We start from the raw sequence: 21,033 nt of genomic DNA on the forward strand, positions 1-21,033 counted from the left end.
ATGGAGTGATGTGGTACAGGAGGACGTGGAGCTGAGTGGACTTGCCGATGACTGGTACCAGCGGTGTCAAGATCGGCCTCAGTGGAGGAGGCTCGTGAAGGACGCTACTGGGCAGTTGGAGGCAGTCGCCCTCCAACAACAACGGAGGGCGGAGGAGCGACGCTCACAACAACGAGCGGAGCGCCGGGTGGCTAAAGCACAGCAAGTTGGCACAGTAGGGGGCACAGGTGGTGCATCAGCCAGTCATCTCGGTCATCTCGGTCAGTCGACCCGTGGCACCTGGGTCTGCCCCGTGACCTCCTGCCAGCGGGCGTTCGACACTTCACGTGGCCTCAAGGTGCACATGGCCTGGCACAAGCGTCGTGGTGACGTCACCGCCACTTAGTGGCGAATGGCGGTTGTTGTTGTGTGTGTCACTGTGTGTGTGTGTGTCACTGTGTGTGCGGGCACTCCACCCCCACAACTCCCAATCGGTGATGGGGCAGTTGTGGAGAGAGTAGAGAGTTTCCCATACCTGGGCAGTGTGCTCATGACCGGCTCCAGTTTATCAGCAGAGGTCTCACTCCGAATCAGTCGAGCGGCAATATCTTTTCATCGGTTGCGTAACGCTGTGTGGAAGCTACCTGGTCTGTCGCTCCGCACGAAGCTTCAGGTCTTCTCGGCCACGGTCATTCCCTCCCTTCTCTACGCTTGCGAAACGTGGACCCCCCTAGTGGAGCATCTTCGCCGGTTGGAAACATTTAGGCTGGCCTGCCTACGATCCATCCTGGGTTTAACCAGGCTGGATTGTGTGAGGAGCTCACAAGTCCTTGAAAGATCTGGGCAAAGTCCCATCAGTGAGCTCCTCCGGCAGGCAAGGCTGCGTTGGCTGGGTCATGTAGCCCGCATGCCCAGCCACCGCATGCCTAAACAGCTTCTGTTCGGCCGGATCGAGGGGACTAAACGGGCGCGGCACGGGCTAGAGAAGAGATGGAGTGATGTGGTACAGGAGGACGTGGAGCTGAGTGGACTTGCCGATGACTGGTACCAGCGGTGTCAAGATCGGCCTCAGTGGAGGAGGCTCGTGAAGGACGCTACTGGGCAGTTGGAGGCAGTCGCCCTCCAACAACAACGGAGGGCGGAGGAGCGACGCTCACAACAACGAGCGGAGCGCCGGGTGGCTAAAGCACAGCAAGTTGGCACAGTAGGGGGCACAGGTGGTGCATCAGCCAGTCATCTCAGTCATCTCGGTCATCTCGGTCAGTCGACCCGTGGCACCTGGGTCTGCCCCGTGACCTCCTGCCAGCGGGCGTTCGACACTTCACGTGGCCTCAGGGTGCACATGGCCTGGCACAAGCGTCGTGGTGACGTCACCGCCACTTAGTGGCGAATGGCGGTTGTTGTTGCGTGGTTGTGTATAGAGAGCGGTAGTTTAGCCGTGAGCACGTTGCACTACGAACCTGGCGAACCGAATTAAATTCCCTCTCACAGCTATCACCGGTGGCGATTATCTGAACTGGTCCTGGGCCTCCCCTAGGTTGACTCAGCCTCAAATGGGTACCTGTTGTGTAAACATCGCCACTCGGGAGACAAGGGGGCCGGGCGTGGTGTTTGCCACTCGAGCTCGCCGGCTCTGCTCGAGGTCGCAGGGGCAATTGGCTGCGAACGAGCGGCGCCTACGTGACAGCTGCCGCTGTCTCCATTGCAGAAGGTCGCCCAGATCCGGAAGGGCGCTGCTGATGTGCAGAGGGGAAAACGCGGACGCCCAGAACACCTCCTGGCTTTGACATTCCTGTACGACACACAGCATCACCAGTCTGCTGTGCACATCTCCTTCGCGAATGTAACAACACTTACAGACAAAGCCACGGTGGTGCGATTGTGACCAGGCAAGCCACACGGTGGCCCGTATCGTGACCCACTGTGGCGTGTAAGAAGGACGGCACAGAATCTCTATCCTGAAGCCCTCTCGTCATGGCCAGCACACCTCGACACTGGCATTCAGCCCCAGAACATACTGCTGCCATCACGCCCAAGAAGAGATTTGGCACTGAGTTAGCATCTCCAACAGTGACCCCAGCTGAGAGGGGCTGAAACTCCACCCAGGGGCATTGCTCACTCAGACAGCTCTTCTCAGCAGTATTCGCTCAGCGGTTCAACCATTAGGTGAGGATCAGCTCTCGAACCCCACTGCTCTCAGCGTGTTTCCAATAACAGCTCGTATCTTGGCCAGTTGTTTAACACCCGTGTAATATTGGACTTATTAACCGCGAAGACGCAGTCAATAATTGGAGTTTAAAGTCGGATATTGGACCACGCGAGGAGGGATTTACGAGGAATATATAAGAAGGCAATAACCGCCTTCATAATAAGGCGGCGCAGCGTGCAGTTACGCAGGGTGGATGACATACATTTATAGTATCGTATTATTAGTATTTAATTTCATTATATAGTATTATAACTTGACCGCGGCGAGAGTGAAGAATGCATTCTTGCAAGTACTGCGTCGTAAAGACCTCGGTAAATCAGCGCGAAAGGCACTCATCAGCGATCCCACGCCCAGTCCACGCGCTGCTGCTGGGCTGAAGGGGTAGCCCGAGAGGACAATCCACACTTGATAAGCCACAGCCCTCCATTACCATCCGGACAATGCGGCTTTAGTTGAGGGCCCCGCGGATTAGGTGGATGGCTAACGGTGAGTGGTTACGTTAATCGCAGGGTAATTAGGGGAGCGGCTAAAACACAAAGAGGTAATCAGTGCGGCTGCGTGCAGCTCCAAGGCAGCTGCCCGCGTGCTCCACGTGAAGCGTGGATGACGACTTGTCAGGCGATCGTGCGGGACATTTGCTTAGCTGGGCAGGGCCTGGCACGTCGCGGGGACACGATGATGAGCCACCGACCCAACGAGCCGAAATATCAAGTGGCCAGCATCAAAAATCACTGTTAAGGTTGCAGTAGATACGAGTGTAACACGTTAATTTGATTGAGCAAGGTTATTATTGTGATTATCATGATAAGAGTTTGGGGGAAACGAGACGACGATGGGAGGAGGGAATTCCAAATTGTAGCCGTGGAAAGGGAAGTAGCTGAAATAATAACAAGCGGTGCCACCTGCAGTAGGGTGAGTGAGCGAGTGAGTGGATAATTAAGTGAGTGAGTAGGTAAGTGAGTGAGCAGGTAAGTGAGTGAGTAGGTGAGTGAGTGAGCGAGTGATTGAGCGTGGGAATCTGTGAGGGAATCGAACCCAGGGATCTTCTTGTGAGAGGCACAAGGATTAGCTCATGAAGAATTAAGTGCAGAACCACATTTAACGCGGTGGCTTTGTCCGAGCAGTCGTTAGTGGGCGACCGAGCCGAGACCATCAATGTCACCGCACTTGAGAACTCGGTCGAATCACGGGCGGTGGTGGAATCCCGACCCCGACCGCCACCGTCGCCACCACCGTCGTGTCCACGCGGGTAGCGGCTCAGCGCTCTGACCTCTCGACCTCTGACCTCTCGACCTCTGAGCCACCCCGCGCCGCCGTCGCTCTCCCCGCGGCGTCCACCGCGCCGGGCGCCGGAGTCGCCGCGGCGCGAGTCGAGCGCGCGGCTCGGGGGGAAGCGGCCGTCGTTGATTTGTTCCGCCGGCGCCGAGCAGGGAGACGGCGGCGAGCAGGGAGACGGCGGCGATGGCGGCAAAGTGGCGGCGATGGTCGCCGCGGGGCGGCCTCCGAGCGACGAAGTCCCCGCGGAGAAGCGCGACGAGGCGCTCCTCTACGGCCTCGAGGATCGGCCGCCCATCCTCCTGTGCATCGTCCTCGGATTCCAGGTCAGGGGGTGGTCAGCGTCGTCGGGGCGGGTGGCGGCACTCGCGCGACACGGCAAGCCGCAGACTGGGCTCCACTCCGCACTCGGAGAGAGCTGCGCTCTCTCCGAGTGAGTGAGTTTGTGTGTCTCCTGTCGCTCTCTCTGAGTGAGTTTGTGTGTGAGTGAGTGAGCGTGAGTGTGAGTGAGTGAGTGTGAGTGAGTGAGTGAGTGTGGGTGAGTGAGTGTGAGTGAGTGTGAGTGAGTGTGAGTGAGTGAGTGAGTGTGAGTGAGTGTGAGTGAGTGAGTGTGGGTGAGTGAGTGAGTGTGAGTGAGTGTGAGTGAGTGAATGTGAGTGAGAGTGTGTGTGAGTGAGTGTGACGGTGAGTGACGGTGAGTGTGAGTGTGCGAGTGGGCACAGGGGGGGAGCACAGGTGATGCATCTGCCGGTTATCTCAGTCAGTCAACCAATGGGCACCTGGGCCTGTTCTGTGACCTTGCTGCCAGCAGCAGCGAGCCGTACACATCTCACGCGGCCTCAAGGTGCACGTCGCCTGGTGGCTCTTGCTGTGAGTGCGTGACAGTGTTCGGAGTTCGGGGAGCGGTGGTTGAACGGTTAGCACGCTGCGCTACGAACCTGGTGTCCCGAGTTCTATTCTCACTCAACTCATGATCAACACCAGTGACGATCTGAATCGGTCCTGGGCCCCCTCTAGGCATACTCCGTCTCAAATGAGTAACTGGTGCGATGTGTAAACATCGCCACTGGGGAGACAAAGGCGGCCGGGCGTGGTGCTGGCCACCTACCCCCTCGTGTGCCGACCCGGCCTTCATAGGTGCTCGCTAACAGCACTTGCCCCAACAGTCTGTTAAGGCTACACGGGGGATCTCTGTCTTTGTATTTGCGCGCGTGAGTGTGGGGAGCGGCGGTGCAGTGGTTAGCGCGCTGGATTGTTTGAGGAACTCACGAATCGCAGGGCAGCAGCTCTAGCAGCTCTAGCAGAGAGAGCAGGAGGCGTCTGGATGGCTGTGCGCCTCACGTGCCGTCCACAGCACTACCTCCTCGCGTTCGGCGGCATCATCGCCATCCCACTCATCCTGGCCGAGCCGCTGTGCGCGGGCGGCGACGACCTCGTCAAGGGGCTCCTCATCAACACGATGTTCTTCGCGTCGGGGCTCGCCACGCTGCTGCAGACCACGCTGGGCACGAGGTGGGGCGGGTCGGCGGGTCGGTGGTTGCTTCAGTGCGTGTGTGAGTGTGTGTGTGAGTGTGTGGGTGAGTGCGTGGGTGCGTGTGTGAATGCGTATGTGAGTGCGTGCGTGATTGTGTGAGTGCGTGAGTGCGTGCGTGAGTGCGTGTGTGAGTGCGTGCGTGGGTGAGTGTGTGAATGCGTGGGTGAGTGTGTGAGTGCGTGGGTGAGTGCGTGGGTGATTGTGTGTGTGAGTGCGTGCGTGGGAGAGTGTGTGAGTGCGTCGGTGATTGTGTGAGTGCGTGGGTTATTGCGTGAGTGTGTGGGTGAGTGTGTGGGTGAGCGAGCGAGCGAGAGATTGTCCACCCCTCCCGTGTGCCCAGGTTGCCCATCCTGCAGGGTGGCAGCCTGAGCTTCGTGGCTCCGGCCTTTGCCATCCTCGCCCTCCCCGAGTGGCGGTGCCCGGCGCTCAACGGCACGGAGGCCGCCCACGGCGCCGCGCGGCCCAGCGACCCCGAGGTGTGGCAGCCTCGCATGCGGGAGGTGAGAGAGGCACAGCGCCACTAGAGAGGACATCGCGTTGATTTACTCGGCAGGTTTAAATCTGAGTTTGGTTCAAATCTGATTGGTTTGTTCCTGCGAGGTGAAGCCACCTCTGTTCAGGTGACTGACTTGGTGGATCGGGCCTCTCACTTTCTGGATCTTGTGCTGATGGACGACGTTTGCCGTCGCTTCACAGGGGACAGGCACGTATCTAATCGCTGCTAAACTCTGTTGGCAACTCACGCGGTGTGAGTTAGGCCAACCAATCAGAACCGGCGAGTTGGTAAGCGCGTGACAATTCAATTCGCTTGGCTGTGTCCGGTGGTGGAGGGTTTCTCACGACACGGAGCATTATGCATCCTTGCACCAATTGACAATGGAATGGATCTATCTCCCGACTTGCCAGGGGTATTGGTCGTGGTGACCGACGCACGCGGCTGCCTGTAACCCAACAGCGCTGAGCACACCCTGCCTCGCCAGGAGAAGGCAGTACAGCAAGTGGACCCTCGCACATCTCTTTCTATCCGTACGGGGATCGAGTGTTTCCCCCTCGCACGTGTGAGATTTCTCCGGGTGCTCCAGTTTGCTCCCATTTCTAGAAGCACTCATTTATTGGCTGCAAACATCTTACAATAAAAATAATTGTAGCAGGGCCGTCCTGAAAAAGAGTCATACAACTCAGTGTGGCTCTCCTCGATAAACGTGTAATTAGTATAACATTATCAGTATTATTATATATTGCCACGTGTTTGCCACCTGCACGGGGATTGATCGTTGGCCCACAGTCGAGGGCCACTTGGCGCCCACGCTGTGGGGTCCCGCGCCTCGCGAGCCACAAGCCCCCCCCCACCCCCCCCCCCCCCCCCCGAGCTGTTTGTTTGACTCTTGGTGACGACCGCACGCAGCTGCAGGGCGCCATCATGGTCGCGTCGCTCTTCCAAGTGGCGCTGGGCCTCACGGGCGCCATGGGACCGGCCCTGCGCCTCATCGGGCCGCTGTCCATCGCGCCCACCATCACCCTCATCGGCCTCTCGCTCTTTGGGGAGGCCGGGCGCAAGAGCGGCGGCCACTGGGGAATCGCGTGCCTGTGAGTGGGCACCACCCTCGCCACCACGGCCTAGACCTCACCCACTCACCCCCTCACCCACTCACTCATTCACTCACCCACTCACCCCCTCACTCACCCACCCACTCACCCACTCACTCACTCACTCACCCACTCACCCACTCACTCATCCACCCATTCACTCACTCACTCACCCACTCACTCACACTCTCACTCACCCACCCACCCACTCACTCACCCACTCACTCATCTACGCACTCACCCACCCACTCACTCACCGACTCACTCACTTACTCACCCACTTACTCATTCACTCACTCACTTACTCACCCCCTCACTCACTCACTCACCCACTTAATCACTCACTCACCTACTCACTCACCCACCCACCCACTCACTCACTCACCGACTCACTCACTTACTCACCCACTTACTAATTTACTCACTCATTTACTCACTCATCTACGCACTCACCCACTCACCCACTCACTCACTCACTCACTCACCCACCCACCCACTCACTCACCCACTTAATCACTCACTCACCTACTCACTCACCCACCCACCCACGCACTAATTCACCCACCCATTCACCCACGCACTCATTCACCCACCCACTCACTCACCTTCCATTCACTCACTCACCCACTCACTCACCCACTCAAAGGTAAAGATCCCCCTTATAGACTTAACAAACTGTTGTGGCAAGTGCTGATCGCGAGCATCTATGAAGGCCTGGTCGGCACACGAGGGGGATAGTTGGCCAGCACCATTCCCGGCAACCTTTGTCTCCCCAGTGGCGATGTTTACACAGCACACCAGGTATTTATTTGAGACTGAGTCGACCTAGGAGAGGCCCAGAACCGGTTCAAATAATCGTCACTGGTATTGGTCGTGAACGGGAATTGAACCTGCGTCGCCAGGTTCGTAGTGCGAACCGCTCCACTCACTCGCGTGCTCACTCGGCCACCAAGGTGCAGTAGGTCCACAGTAGACGGCGATGTTGCTGCTAATCCTAATTGAGTAATTTGCAGGTACTCAAGTTTTCCCACTTGGCAAAAAACCGCCACGGCTGTAAGTCGCCACACCGCGTGTGATGACGCGCACCTCCGCGTGTGCCCAGGACCGTGGCCCTGATCGTGCTCTTCTCCCAGTACCTGCGCGACGTCGCCGTGCCGGTGCCGGGGTTCGTCGGCGGGCGGTGCCGTGTGGTGAGGTACCCCGTCTTCAAGATGTTCTCTGTGAGCCTCCACCTGCACGGGCGCACCCTTGCATTCAGCCCCCACAGCGTCGTCTCCATCATCATCATCATCTCCATTCTTGTCTCCATCATCTTCATCATCATCTCCATCATCATCTCCATCATCTCCATGATCATCTCCATCCTTGTCTCCACCGTGCTCATCAGTACAGTCAATCAATGTTGACTGCTGCCATATTCCTCTGGAAGCCTCGTATATGGTGAGGACTTGTGCCTTTACACTCGAGTGACCCCCGTTACCACTCGCCTCAAGGCAACACTCAATCAAACCTGTGAACGACTGTGAGCGACAGGTTTCAGCCTGTATCACTCTCCACGCACCTGCTCGATGGTCGACGTGAATTGGCAGCAATCTGCTCAGATTGAGAACGTGTAGGCAGAACCCCATGGCACTTCTCATTAACAACGGCCACTTCGTCTCGACACCCACGCGTCACGCACCTTCTGCCGTGGCGTTCTTCGGAGACGCCGGTGGAACCGTCAACCGCATCAGAGTATCAACAGGCCGCTGTGCACATCTCCTTCGTGAGTGGGAAATTCAAACCAAGCCACAGTGGTGCGGTCGTGGCCATGCAACCAAAACTGTGGCCCATATAGCAAAGCACTTTCATGGAGGAGGTGGAGGAACAGCGACACGAACTCTCTCTCTGCTGCAGCCCTCGCGTCGTGGCCAGCAGCAGCAGCAGACCTCGACATTGGCATTTAGCTTCTGAGCATGTTGCTGTCATCACGCGTGAGAATAGAATGATGCTGTGAGTATCATGGAGAGAAGCCACCACTACTAACGATGTCATCATGGTCACGTTCACGATGACACGAAAATTGTTTCTGATCAAGCCACCCACCGTCACGCAGGGGAGTGTCAGAGCGCCTTCCACGCGATGGGTGACTCGCATCTCGTCTCAGCACAGTGGACAGGGCACCCCCGGTGGGAGCTTCCCTCGGCACGTGGCGCGCGAGTGGGCGCAGTCCACCAGCAGAGAGGGGAGGGTGACGATGGCTACCGTGCGTACATCCCAATTGAGTGATTCGCGGTGGCATTTTTAGAGTTTTGGCAAATTTAGACCACGGCGCCAGCACGCGATGGGTCGCGACTCGCTCCAAACGCCGTCACCACGCGGGGCCTTCCACGTCCACCGCGAGGGAGGCAGGCGGCGCGCGGCGCTGTTACGTTTAACGCGGCGGCGCGGTAGTAACCAGGGTGGCCTGCCGGGTCGGAACCACGAACCTCGGCAGCAAGGGGCGAACGCGCTGCCGCTGCTGGGCCATACGGCCGCCGTGCTCGTTATGTTCACGAGAGAGGTCCCTTCCACAGGAACGTGGAATTTCCACAGCCGTCTCAGGGCCAGCAATACACCGGGCGTGACGCAATAACAACAACGATGTGTTGGACATGAGGTTATGTCGACCTTGAGGCCACGAATGTTGGAGAAGGTTCCGTGTTAAACATTACAGCGCCGCACGCGCCGTTCCTGTTGGGAAAGCAGTTTCTCGTTACGCAACCGAAGACGGACAGCTGCGTTTAATCATTCACGGGAATAGGTGACGCATCCGAACAGAAGTCTCCCTTCTCAGCATGCGGTGATCATTCACGGACATTTGTGAGCAAGAACTTCATAGCTCATCGGATTCCTCCTCCAGTCTAAATCAAGATTTTGATGAGGACGATGTTGGTGACCGGGCTGAGACCATCAACCCACGAGTGGCTTGGAACCTGAATTCGAACCCAGGACCTGAGCGCTGTACGGCCCAGCGCTCTAGCTTCAGAGCCACCTGAGAATCTGCGGTATCGTCACCGGGCTGGCGATCCGAGTCTAACTCCAACTCACGCGGTGTGGCGGTGGCGCAATGGTTAGCGCACAGCGCGACAAACTTGCTGAATAAGAGCTTCGTTGAAAAAGAGCTTGATAGCTCATCGGATTCCTGCTGCAGTCTAAAGACAGATCCTGACAAACCCGGCGACAGGAGTTTGATTCCCAACCCGTTCACGACCCATAATAGTGGTGACTATTTGAACCGGTGTTGGACCTCCCCTAGGTCGACTCAGTCATAAATGGTGTGTACTGTCAGCATTGGAGAGACAAAGGCGGCAAGACGTGGCGCTGGCCAGCCACCCCTCGTGCGCCGTGGTGGCCTTCGCGGGGGCTCGCTCACGGCACCTGCCCCAGCAGTCTGCCAAGGTGGCGACACGAGGGGATGTTTGTACAAGTTGTGTGTGCGCCCCTGTGTGCAGGGGCCGTGTGCGTGCCTCGTGGGGAGTGGTGGCGAAGTGATTGGGGTGCCCCGTTACGACCCCAGCGACCCGAGTTCGCTAACAGCTCTTGCCTCGAAACTCTTCGGCTTAGCGGGGAATATTTGTCTGTGTGCCTGAAGTATATGTGTGTGTGTTTGATCATGGTGTGGGGTGTACACATCACTATTAGGGAGACAAAGGCGGCTGAGGGTCGTGTTCTTATGTGCCGTGCTGGTCTTCATAAGTGCTCGCTAACAGCACTTGCCCGAACAGTCTGTTGAAGGCTATGTGGGCGGTCTTTGTATATGTGATCTGTGTGTGTGTGTGCGTGGCTGATCCGTGTGTCAATGCGCGCACGTGTAGCCAGCGACTAGCCAGGGCTACGACGTCAGTGAGAGGGGCGCTGGACGAGGGTGGAGGGATGCGGAGTGGGAGGGCGCGCGAGGGGAACTGAATGCGGCTCGTGCAGAGTGGAGCTCCCAGCCAGGTGGGCTCGAACATATTCAGTGCTCAGGTGCAGCGAAAGGCAATCACCTGGTGAGGCGCACCTGGGGCCAGAGAAAGTGCGGGGAGATTGAATTGAAGAGGGTACAAGTGCGATTGTGGCCTAGCAACCCACATGATGGGCCACATGGTAAACTCACTTGGGAACTCATAGAGATCCATGTACGTGTACGGGCGATGTTAGATCTGTACTGTGTGACCTCTGTGCCGTCGCAGGACGGCGCAGGTGTTACACTCCACCATCTCCATCATCCTGCTGCAGTAAATACATCAATGGGGAATGGCAGTCGATGGGTCATATAGTGAACCACTGCAGCCTGGGCTGCAGGAGCAGGATCAGTACAAGGACACGGACTCTCTCTCTCTCCCTCTCTCGGCTGAAGCCTCCCTCTCGTCGTGGCGAGCGGCAGCAGCAGAACCCGAGACGGAACGCGTCGCTGCTGGGTAAGAGCCGAGTGCAAGTCGAGAAGGGGGAGTCACCCTGGGACAGAGACACCGATAGCGTGGAGCGGACCATATGATGCATTTCTCCATCATATATCCGTCTTCTAAATTGTGCCAATTACAAATTGGCACACATCCCATGAGGCACCGCAGCTTCCTGGGAGTGCACCAACTTCAGCTGCATTGATTTCGGCGCAAGCGGAACTCTCGCTTGAACCACTGCCGGGTGCGCTGCCAGAAGCGTCGTCTGCACAAAGGGACCCTCAATGGAAGACGATATTCCATTGTACATGACAGCATTGTTATTGTGAGCACTGTATATGCAATGCCAGGGACACTTGACTGCTTGGTGATGCTCGTGGCCTGTGATGCAGCATCGTGGAGGCGAGCGTTGGTGGCTCACACGACTCCCCGTGGGCATTCAGGTGTCGTACCGTGGGGCTCGCCAGGAGAGGGCAGTCCAACAGAAGTGTGGACTCCACCTGTTCCCTCTGTATGGGATCGAGTGTTTCCCCTTCTCACGCGTGCGGTTTCTCCGAGCGCTCCGGTTTCCTCCCACGCGTAGACGCTCATTAATCGATCGATGTCACCTTCATATTCAGAGGAACAATTGTTGGCGGCGGCTATAGCGTGGCTGCCTTCCGGCTTGCCTGTGGCTCTTCTCGAGTAATTCACTCCGTCCGAGAGCGAGCTGACGCTGTGCGCCGTCGCACGCTGTAAATGACCATCACCATCATGACTATTGCTGCTCTTGCTGCTGCTGGTGCAGGTGCTGTTGGCCATGTGCCTCTCGTGGCTGCTGTGCTACATCCTCACGCTGACGGACTCGCTCCCAGCAGAGCCGGGCGCGCCGGGTCACCTCGCCAGAACCGACCTCCACCTGCAGGCCATCCAGCACGCGCCATGGTTCCGCGTCCCCTACCCAGGTGCACACACAAAGACAGAGATCCCCCGTGGAGCCTGAACAGGCTGTAGGGGCAAGTGCTGTTAGCGAGCACCTATGAAGGCCGCCACGGCACACGAGGGGGTGGGTTGCTAGCAGCCTAGCACCACGCCCGGCCGCCTTTGTCTCCCCAGTGGCGATGTTTACTACACACCGCACCAGGTACTCATTTGAGGCTGAATCTACATAGGGGAGGCCCAGGACTGGTTCAGATAATCGTCACTGGTGTTTGCCATGAGCGGGAATCGAACTCGTGCATTCGGGTTCGGAGCGCAGCGTAGCGCTCAGTGCTCTAGGACCGCTCCCCACACACACACACAGTCCCACCCACAAACACATACACACACACAGCCCCTCCACCCGCATAGCCATCCAGCACCCACCCTGGTGCCCACAGACACACGGGGAGAGCGCGATACAATCCCGGTGAGTCCACATTCTCACACAACAATTGTCCGTGCTGTCATCCCGTGGCCACCTCGCATCCAACACTCACACACTCATCCTGCTGCTGATTACTGTTGTTTGATGATTCTCGTTCACCTGCAAGAAACCCTAGCTACCGAGTCACAAGACTCTGTTCAAGAGGGTCCTGCCAAGTTTCGTAGATTGAGGGACGATTATTGGCACGTTCGATCCCAACTGAGTAATCTGCGGTGTCATTCTCTAATTGTTTGGACCACGACGAATGGCGTCACGGGTCTCAAACGTCCACCGTGAAGCAGACGGCGCATGGGACCCTCACGTTAAACACGCAGAGCAGCAATGGCCAGGGCGGCCTGCCAGATTCTAACCGCAAACCTCTGCAACGAGCAGCGACCTGCCACGGGCGCCACTCGCTCGCCCTCAGCACGTGGGTCGGTGCGCGTGGGCGACGTCGGGGAGCATAGACGTGTGCGCGGAGTGAGGTACAACACTAACAACAGTGGTGCTCGTGCGCCCTCTGCTGACCGCCCCGCGTAGCGCTCGCGGCTGCCCGCGGCATCGCCGCCGTGTCGGCCCCCAGTGGAGGCACGCGGCTCCGAGGGCGTCCTCGTCAATGACGCAGCGCTGCTCTTCACCTGCAGGCCGCGCCAGTGTTCCATATGAGTTGTTGCCTTTGAGCAACGCCATGGCTAACATGTCTACTGTAATCATGTGACTGCTATTAGCCAAATAACCCTGGAGCTGAAAATTACCAGCAAATTACTCAATAATAATATTCACATTCATATGTATATTGGTGTGCCCTGCATTGTTGAGAACCACGGGGACATCCACGGGGACAACCACGGGGAGTACATGCGACATGTAACATGCAACATGCGACATGCAACAAGCAACATGCGACATGCAACATGCGACATGCAACTCCACATACCCAGGTGTCAGGGTCGAGCCGGCGCGACCTCCTGCGCCCCAGGCGAGGGAGGTGAATTCTCCCCGCCACCCCGAACCGGACGGTGACGACGGCTGCCCCCCCCCGTGCCCCCCCCCCGTGCAGGTCAGTGGGGCGCGCCGACGCTGGGCGCCGCCTCTGCGCTGGGCATGCTGTGCGGGGTGGTCGCCTCGGCGCTCGAGTCCGTGGGGGACTACGCGGCGTGCGCGCGACTCGCCGGGGCGCCGCCGCCGCCGGCGCACGCCGTGAGCCGCGGCCTCGCGGTCGAGGGTCTCGGCTGCCTGCTGGCCGGGTCGCTGGGCACGGGCAACGGCACCACCTCGTTCAGCCAGAACATCGCCGCGCTGGGCATCACCAGGGTGTGTGTATGTGTCTGTGTGTGTGTCTGTGTGAGTGTGTGTGAGTGTATATGTGTGAGTGTGTGTGAGTCTGTCTGTGTGTATCTGTGTGTGTGTCTGTGTGTGTCTGTGGGTGTATCTGTGTGAGTAAGTGTGTGTCTGTATGTGTCTGTGTGTGTGTCTGTGTGGGTGTGTGTGAGTGTATCTGTGTGAGTGTGTGTGAGTGTATCTGTGTGTGTGTCTGTGTGTATCTGTGTGTGTGTCTGTGTGTGTCTGTGGGTGTATATGTGTAAGTGTCTGTGTGTCTGTGTGTGTGTCTGTGTATGTGTGTGTGTCTGTGTGTGTCTGTGTGTGTCTGTGGGTGTATTTGTGTGTGTGTGTGTGTGTCTGTGTGTGTGTGTGTCTCGTTGCGTGGGGAGCGGTAGTGTAGTGGTTAGCGCTACGCTGCGCTACGAACCTGTCAAACCCGGGTTCGATTCCCGCTCACGGCCAATACCAGTGACGATTTTCTGAACCGGTCCAGGGCCTCCCCTAGGTCGACTCAGCCTCAACTGAGTACCTCGTGCGGTGTGTAAACATCGTCACTAGGGAGACAAAGGCGTCGGGGCGCGGCGCTGGCCACCCACCCCCTCGCGTGCCGTGGCGGCCTTCTCGGGTGCTCGCTCACAGCACTTGCCCCCACGGCCTGTTGAGGTCTACACAGCTGGGGGACCTTTGTCTGTCTCGCTGTGTGTCAATGCAGGTGGGCAGTCGGCTGGTGCTGCAGGTCAGCGGAGTCATCCTCGTGCTGATGGGCGTCTTCGGGAAGTGTGGAGCCGTCTTCATCACCATCCCCGATCCCATCATCGGCGGCATGTTCCTGGGCACTTTCGGGATGATCGCCGCCGTGGGCATCTCCACCCTGCAGGTTCGTGCGGCAGGCTGCGGTGTGGATACCGTGCAGGAGGAACGCAGATGTTCGCGGTTCGGACCCGGCAGGCCACACTGGTTAACACTGCGGCGATGTATTCATCTTAAACAAACACTCGCCCTCCGCTTCACGGGTGGACGCGAAAGATCCCGCGGTGTTGTTGGAAAACAGCAGGAGCCCAGCGTGTGGCGGCCTCATGCTACAACTTTGCGAACTTCTATATAAATGGGAGATTTGGCAACTCAGTTGGTTTTACACAAACAGTGGCAAGTGTCGCCTGAGCTACCGGCAGGCTGATTCCTGCTGCTTGTCCCACACGGGGTTGCCATGAGATGCGGCTGCTGTGTCTGTGTGTGTGTATGTGTGTGTGTCTATGTTTGTTTGTGTCTGTTTGTGTCTGTGTGTTTGTGTCTGTTTGTGTCTGTGTGTGTGTGTTTGTGTCTGTGTGTGTGTGTGTGTCTGTGCGTGTTTGTGTCTGTGTGTGTGTCTGTTTGTGTCTGTGTGTGTGTGTCTGTGTGTATTTGTGTTTGGGGAGCGGTAGTGTAGCGGTGTGCGCGCTGCGCTATGAACCCGGCGACCCAGGTTCGATTCCCGCTCATAGCCAACACCAGTGACGATCATCTGAACCGGTCATGGGCCTCCCCTAGGTCGACTCAGCCTCAAATGAGTACCTGGTTCAGTGTGTAAACATCGCCACTGGGGAGATAAAAGCGGTCGGGCGTGGTGCTGTCCAACCATCCCCTCGTGTACCATTCCGGCCTTCATAGGTGCTCTCTAACAGCACTTGTTAAGGCTATACGGGGGATCTTTGTCTTTGTGCAATCTCACTGCCGACGTTTTGTTCTCTCTTGGGAGGTCCCAAATTCTCTCCATGGGTTCTAAACGGGTGCAGAAGTGTGCTCGCAAATAGCAGCAAGACGCAACTCCCCATCCGCATGCTTTGCGTGTCAAAAATTACTTCTCATTTACCCAGGACAGCCACACTGAGTCCTGCTACATTGGGCTGTTTGATCAACACCAATGCCGTTGTGTGATGGCATAGGTTTCCTCCGGAAACAGGGGAAGAACGCACCAACGCCACACTCGGACACACTCACACTCACTGAACGGGGGTCAGAATATACAAACCCCACAAGGAAAGGCGCCCGATTTGGGAATCGAACCCAGGTGGTTGTCTGCAGGGAGGCACCGGCTGAACCACCCATCCTGCCACCCACCTATTAACCACCGCATCGCGTGCACAATGCTGTCAGCCTTGTCGAGACCACCGGCTCACAAGAGCTGAACGCCTTGGCAGTGATATCGCTTCGCCCGCCAGCTCACCGCCACCGTGTGCCCCTGCCGTGTCAGTACGCAGACATGAACTCGTCCAGGAACGTGTTCATCGTTGGGCTGTCCATCTTCTCGGGTCTGGCCATTCCAGCCTGGCTCAAGGAGAACCCCGGGGCCATCAACACCGGTAGGGACCCACCGCTCACGGGCGCAGCGCACGCAGCCCGGCAGGAGCGCGTCCGCCGCTCGTTCTAACGCAGGCTCGCGGTTCGAATCCCGCAGCCCACCCTGGTTAATGCTGCGGTGTAATAACCGCTAAACCCCGACGCCTCCCTCATGGCGGACGTTAAAGGTCCCGACGCGACGTCGTTCGGAGCGACCAGCGGCCCGTCGCGTGCCGGCGTCATGGTCCAAATTGAGCAACTTAGAAACTTTCACCGCAAATCACTCAGTTGGGATTTACGTGCGGCAGCAATCGTCACCGTCCCGCCCGCCTCCTGGCAGACTACGCCCGCTCGCGGGCCACGTGCCCAGTCAACTTGTGCACACGCAGGGACAGCTGCCACCGGGGGTGCCCTGTCCAATTCGTTGAGATGAGGCGTGAGATGTCAAGGAGGGCGCTCGACCAAACACAACTCGCCATCGACGTGTTGAGACGGCCACGCTGGGGCCGTGTGGACCGTCACCACACCAACGATGGAAGTGGAAGACGCATGTTGCCTGTCACTTGTGCTCTGACTGCTCTTTTAACAACATCATCATCGTGAGCTTAAAATAAAACACGCACACAATGTACCTGGCACTGGCCAAACAGCCCAATGCTGAAGTATCATCTACCGAAAGAACCAAAGAGAATGGATTCCTGCAGTCACGAAAGCTTCAAATCAAGATATTATCTGCAGATCATTCAATTGGGGTCGCACTTGGCAGGACCCTCCTGAAAGAGAGTCTTGAGCCTTCCTTGGGTCAACAAACAAAATAAAAACAATCAGCCATGTTAGATCCACTACTGGATGAAATCATCCCCAAGCCGCGGCCACCTCTCGCGATCCTGGCGATGCACCGTTCCACCCTGCGCACGAACTGCTTCCACCGCTCCGTCTCCAGCACGCGTTCCACTCCCTGGCTGCCGCTCCGCCATCTTCGCCGCCCATCGTCTCTTCTGGCCGTGATGCGTCCGGCCCGAGCCTCACTCCATTTTCCTTTCGCTTCGAATGACCAACCAATCGATCCTTATTGCACGTGCCAATATCGCCCTCAATCAGGTCGGCATCGGTGCACATTGCAGCAGGACGGGAACGGCCCCGATGGCACGGAGCCACAGGAATGAAGACAGAGACCCCTCACGCCCTCAGCGGCTCGCACCGACTGAGCAGAGTAAATTACAACATAAAGTGCAGCCATGCACAACGACTAGCAAGATAAAAGTAAGGAGTGGATAAAATAAATAATAAGTAAAGAAAAAAATGTCCCCTTCTTTGTCTGCAACATCGTGCGCATGCACTCCCCTCCACGCGCTGCTCTGCGTGTCTCACAGTGCAGCTGCCGGCGTGCCGCTCGCCACGCAGCTTTGTCCACTCTTCAGGTTCCGTTCCCTGCGTCGACCGTGGACGGCCAGCGGCCAGCGGACAGCGGCGTGTCTGGGCCGTGGACAACCAGCGGCGTGTCTGGGCCATGCAGCGTCGCAGGGAGCGCGCCCTGACGTGGCACTTTCTTGTTTGGGATCCAAGTTCAGATTTTCTAAAAGTCCTCCGACCTGCTCTCCTCCACCCCTCAATGTCACAGTTTTTTAATGTTTTTGCTCCGCCTACAGCAGCTCTTCTCGAGCGAAGTTTAAACAAACACCACCATTATTGTTGTGCCATTTATCTCCTGGGCAAAATGCTGCCGTCACGCGCAATGATATAATACTTCACAGTCGTCTGTAATCCACTGCTGGATGAAGGCCTCGCTATCCATTATGTTTGAAAAGTACTACTACGACTATTATTGCTTGCCCAAGGAAATCCCCTCTGAGTCTCAAGACTGATTTTTCAGGAGCGTTGTTCCAAGTTTTCACAGCAGGGGGTGACCTTGCTGCTGCTGCTGCTGCTGCTCTGTGCAATCCCCATCGAGTGTTTAGTTTGTTGTCCTTCCACCGCACCTCCAACGAGCACGGTTGGCTACGTGCGGTGCAAAAGAAGTTCAACACACACACACGCACACACAACCTGCAGGCGATAGTTCAGCATTGGGATGTCGATTGCGATTACACCGCGCGTTGTGTTGCCCAGCCGTGGGAGGGGGGGGGGCACGCAGCAGAGGGTGACAGCGGTTCCGTCTCTCTGTCTCTCCCTCCGCGCGGGGCAGGGGTGGCGCCGATCGACCAGACGCTCACCGTGCTGTGCACCATGAGCATGTTCGTGGGAGGATTCCTCGGCTTCGTCCTCGACAACACCGTGCCCGGTTCGTTGTCCTCTCACCGAGTCTCACCGTGGAGCCGTGATCCGTCCACGTCGCGTCACGCGGCGCGTCTCACGGCGCGTCTCACGGCGAGATGTTAACTCCCTCGCCTGGTATGCAGGAGGTTGTGGGTTCGATCCCGACCCTGACGCCTTCTGTGTATTTGGAGTTTGAATGTTCTCCCCGTGGTCGCGTGGATTTTTCTACGGGTCCTCTGGTTTTTCCCTCCATATTTATAATCAACATCACGCGTTTAGAGTATTTGGCAGCAATACATTTACATGTGATAAGCCGCTTCGTTGAGCTTTCATTTGTGGCCGGGTCGCTTCTGAAAAAGAACAACATAGCTGAGTGGGCCTTACTTGGTGAAATAAAAATAATTTAGTTTATCTCACAGCACGCCGCACGCGTCTAACGGTGCGTACTGAGTCACTATGGAGTCTGCGCTCCTAAACAGGTTGCTGCTGCTGCTGCTGCCATCATACGCAAGAGAGGGAGAGACGGGTGGAGGATAGGCGCGAGGAACCACAGGCGAGGGGGGAGGCAGCGACCGGGCGCTGTGCCGGCGTCGCCAGCTGTTGCCCAAGCTCTGCTGGTCCTCTTTACATTCAGATACTTTCCACCAAATAATGAGCGCTTGTGCATGTGAGAGGAAACCTATCCATGCGATTGCAACACGCAATCCCCAATGATTGCCCGAGCTCTGTGGTTCTATCATGGGATGTTTGACCAACTCCAATTTAATGTTTGTACGTGTGGGAGGAAAACCGAAGGGCCCGGGTAAATGCAGCCATCCCTCTGAGGTCACCAGAGTGCAGTGCGCCAAGATGGGGCTTTCTCCAGAGCGGGCCGGGTGGCTCAGAGGTCAGAGGTCAGAGCGCTGAGCAAGGCGATGGCCGGGTCCGGGTTTCATCCGGCAGTCACTCAACCGGGTTCTCAAGCGTAGAGAGCTGATGGCCTCAGCCCAGTCAGCGATGATGCACAAAAAAAATGTACTAAAACAATTCTGCATTCATTTCTTGAGATGAACTCCAACTCCTGAGCATTTAAAGGAATAGTTCGAGTCGTCACGAGACGACGCAACCTCACTCTCGCGTGCGGAGTGCGTGAAGAAGTGTCGCCCAGAGTCTCACTGGACCGTCCGTCTCGGAGGCAGCTCCGGCGTGTCCACTTCTGCGCAGGCCCCTTCTCAAGACGCGAACTGCACGGTCGGGATAACACGACGACCAAAGCGGCGACGGCGGGCGCTCGTCTGAACCGCGGCGGTGGCGGCGTGGCGGCACTTTGATCACGTGGTGCGATTGCCGCTCCCGGCCTGCCCCCCCCCCCATCCCATCTCGCCACCCGTCGCTCCGCCAGGCACCGTGGAGGAGCGTGGGCTGCTGGCGTGGAGGAGCCACGGGCGGGGCGACCCGCACGGCGCCCAGGACGGGGCCGCGACTCGCGTCTACGACCTGCCGCTCGTCGCGCCGCTGCTGCGCAAGTGGACGTGGCCGCGCCGCGTCCCCGTCTGCCCGACCTTTGGGCAGAGGCCGGCGGGCGCGCCGGTCGCCGTGGGGACGAACTGCGCCGTGTAGCCGTGGCGACGGCGGCGGGGCACCCGGCTGGGAGGATGGATCGGCGACGGCGTGGGATTACCAGAAAACCAATTCTACGATTTGTTGTTGTTGTTGCCAAGTGAAGCCCACTGAGCGACGTAGCTCTTTTTCACGAGCCACCTGGCCACAAGTGACAGCTCAACGAAGTGGCTCACCATGTATGGCAATTTATAGTCGCTGCCAAATAATCTAAACGCACGTTTTTAAATGTGGGGGGGATAAAACGCAAACTCCAAATATACAGGCATCGTCAGGGTCCGGATCGAACCCACGCCCTCCGGCATACCAGGCGAGGGAGATAACATCTATTAGCCCCCACGGTGCCCCAGCTTCAGCCAAATCGAGCCAAGCACGGTACGTTGATCACGTGACCTCAGTGCTGTGACGTCACACCGCAAACCACGCAATTGGGATCACGCAGCAGCAGCAGCAGCGACATCGCCCCCTACTGCGGAAAATTGGCAGAATCCTCCTGAACAAGTTTCCTTGGGACTCAGCGAGGCCTTCCTCGGTAAACGAGCGTATTAGTCATCGTAACACTGTAGCTCTTTTCATAGATGAATACAGATTGTGTGCTTGTGTATTACAGATTATATATTGCTGTTTTACATGTCCAAATAAATAATATTTTTTGTTCATCTCAATCAGTCAACTATAAGACTCCCTTGATAATGCGGTGCATGTTTTACCACAAAGCATGATGTGTGGTGAATGCAGACGTGGCGATACGCGCTGTTTGGCATTTGAACGTCTTAAATCCTCCTGTATACTTGCCGGAAAGGGAAAAGCCTATTATTTTGTCAACAAATGATACACCATGTAGCCATTATGATTACAACAGTGCAGTATATATATACTGACTAGTGAGTATAATGTTGTCATGTCGCTGTCGCGAATACAAAACGTCTCGTGGGCGGTGAGGTGGTGGCCCAGCGGGAGGCCGTCCGCTGCTCGTTGCGGGGACTCGCGGCTCGGACTCCATGGACCGCCCTGGTTAAGACTGCAGTGATAAGCTAAGACTACAGTGATAAGTTAAGACTGCAGTGATAAGCTAAGACTACAGTGATAAGCTAAGACTATAGTGATAAGCTAAGACTGCAGTGATAAGCTAAGACTGCAGTGATAAGCTAAGACTACAGTGATAAGC

General features: G+C 57.1%; 1 protein-coding gene across 3 annotated transcripts; it reads left to right on the forward strand.

Moving 5' to 3' along the window:
* Positions 1-2,109: 2,109 nt before the first annotated feature.
* LOC144719764 (solute carrier family 23 member 1-like) lies at positions 2,110-20,530 on the forward strand. 3 transcript variants are annotated; one of them, XM_078596160.1, is made up of 12 exons: positions 2,110-2,499; positions 3,619-3,789; positions 4,818-4,975; positions 5,338-5,497; positions 6,403-6,584; positions 7,687-7,774; positions 11,775-11,931; positions 13,432-13,685; positions 14,407-14,571; positions 15,925-16,033; positions 18,196-18,291; positions 19,648-20,530. In XM_078596160.1, exons 1-12 carry the CDS (start codon positions 2,464-2,466, stop codon positions 19,863-19,865), a joined length of 1,794 nt encoding a protein of 597 aa, XP_078452286.1. In that variant the 5' UTR covers positions 2,110-2,463; the 3' UTR covers positions 19,866-20,530. The 3 variants fall into 3 exon arrangements, with proteins under 3 accessions (XP_078452286.1, XP_078452112.1, XP_078452199.1); XM_078595986.1 differs by having other exon boundaries at positions 2,114-2,499; positions 7,687-7,804; XM_078596073.1 differs by having other exon boundaries at positions 2,114-2,499; positions 3,637-3,789; positions 7,687-7,804.
* The last annotated feature ends 503 nt before the right edge of the window (positions 20,531-21,033 follow it).

This window comes from Lampetra planeri, chromosome 1 (assembly GCF_965212315.1).
Source record: "Lampetra planeri chromosome 1, kcLamPlan1.2.h2, whole genome shotgun sequence".
Lineage (NCBI taxonomy): Eukaryota > Metazoa > Chordata > Hyperoartia > Petromyzontiformes > Petromyzontidae > Lampetra > Lampetra planeri.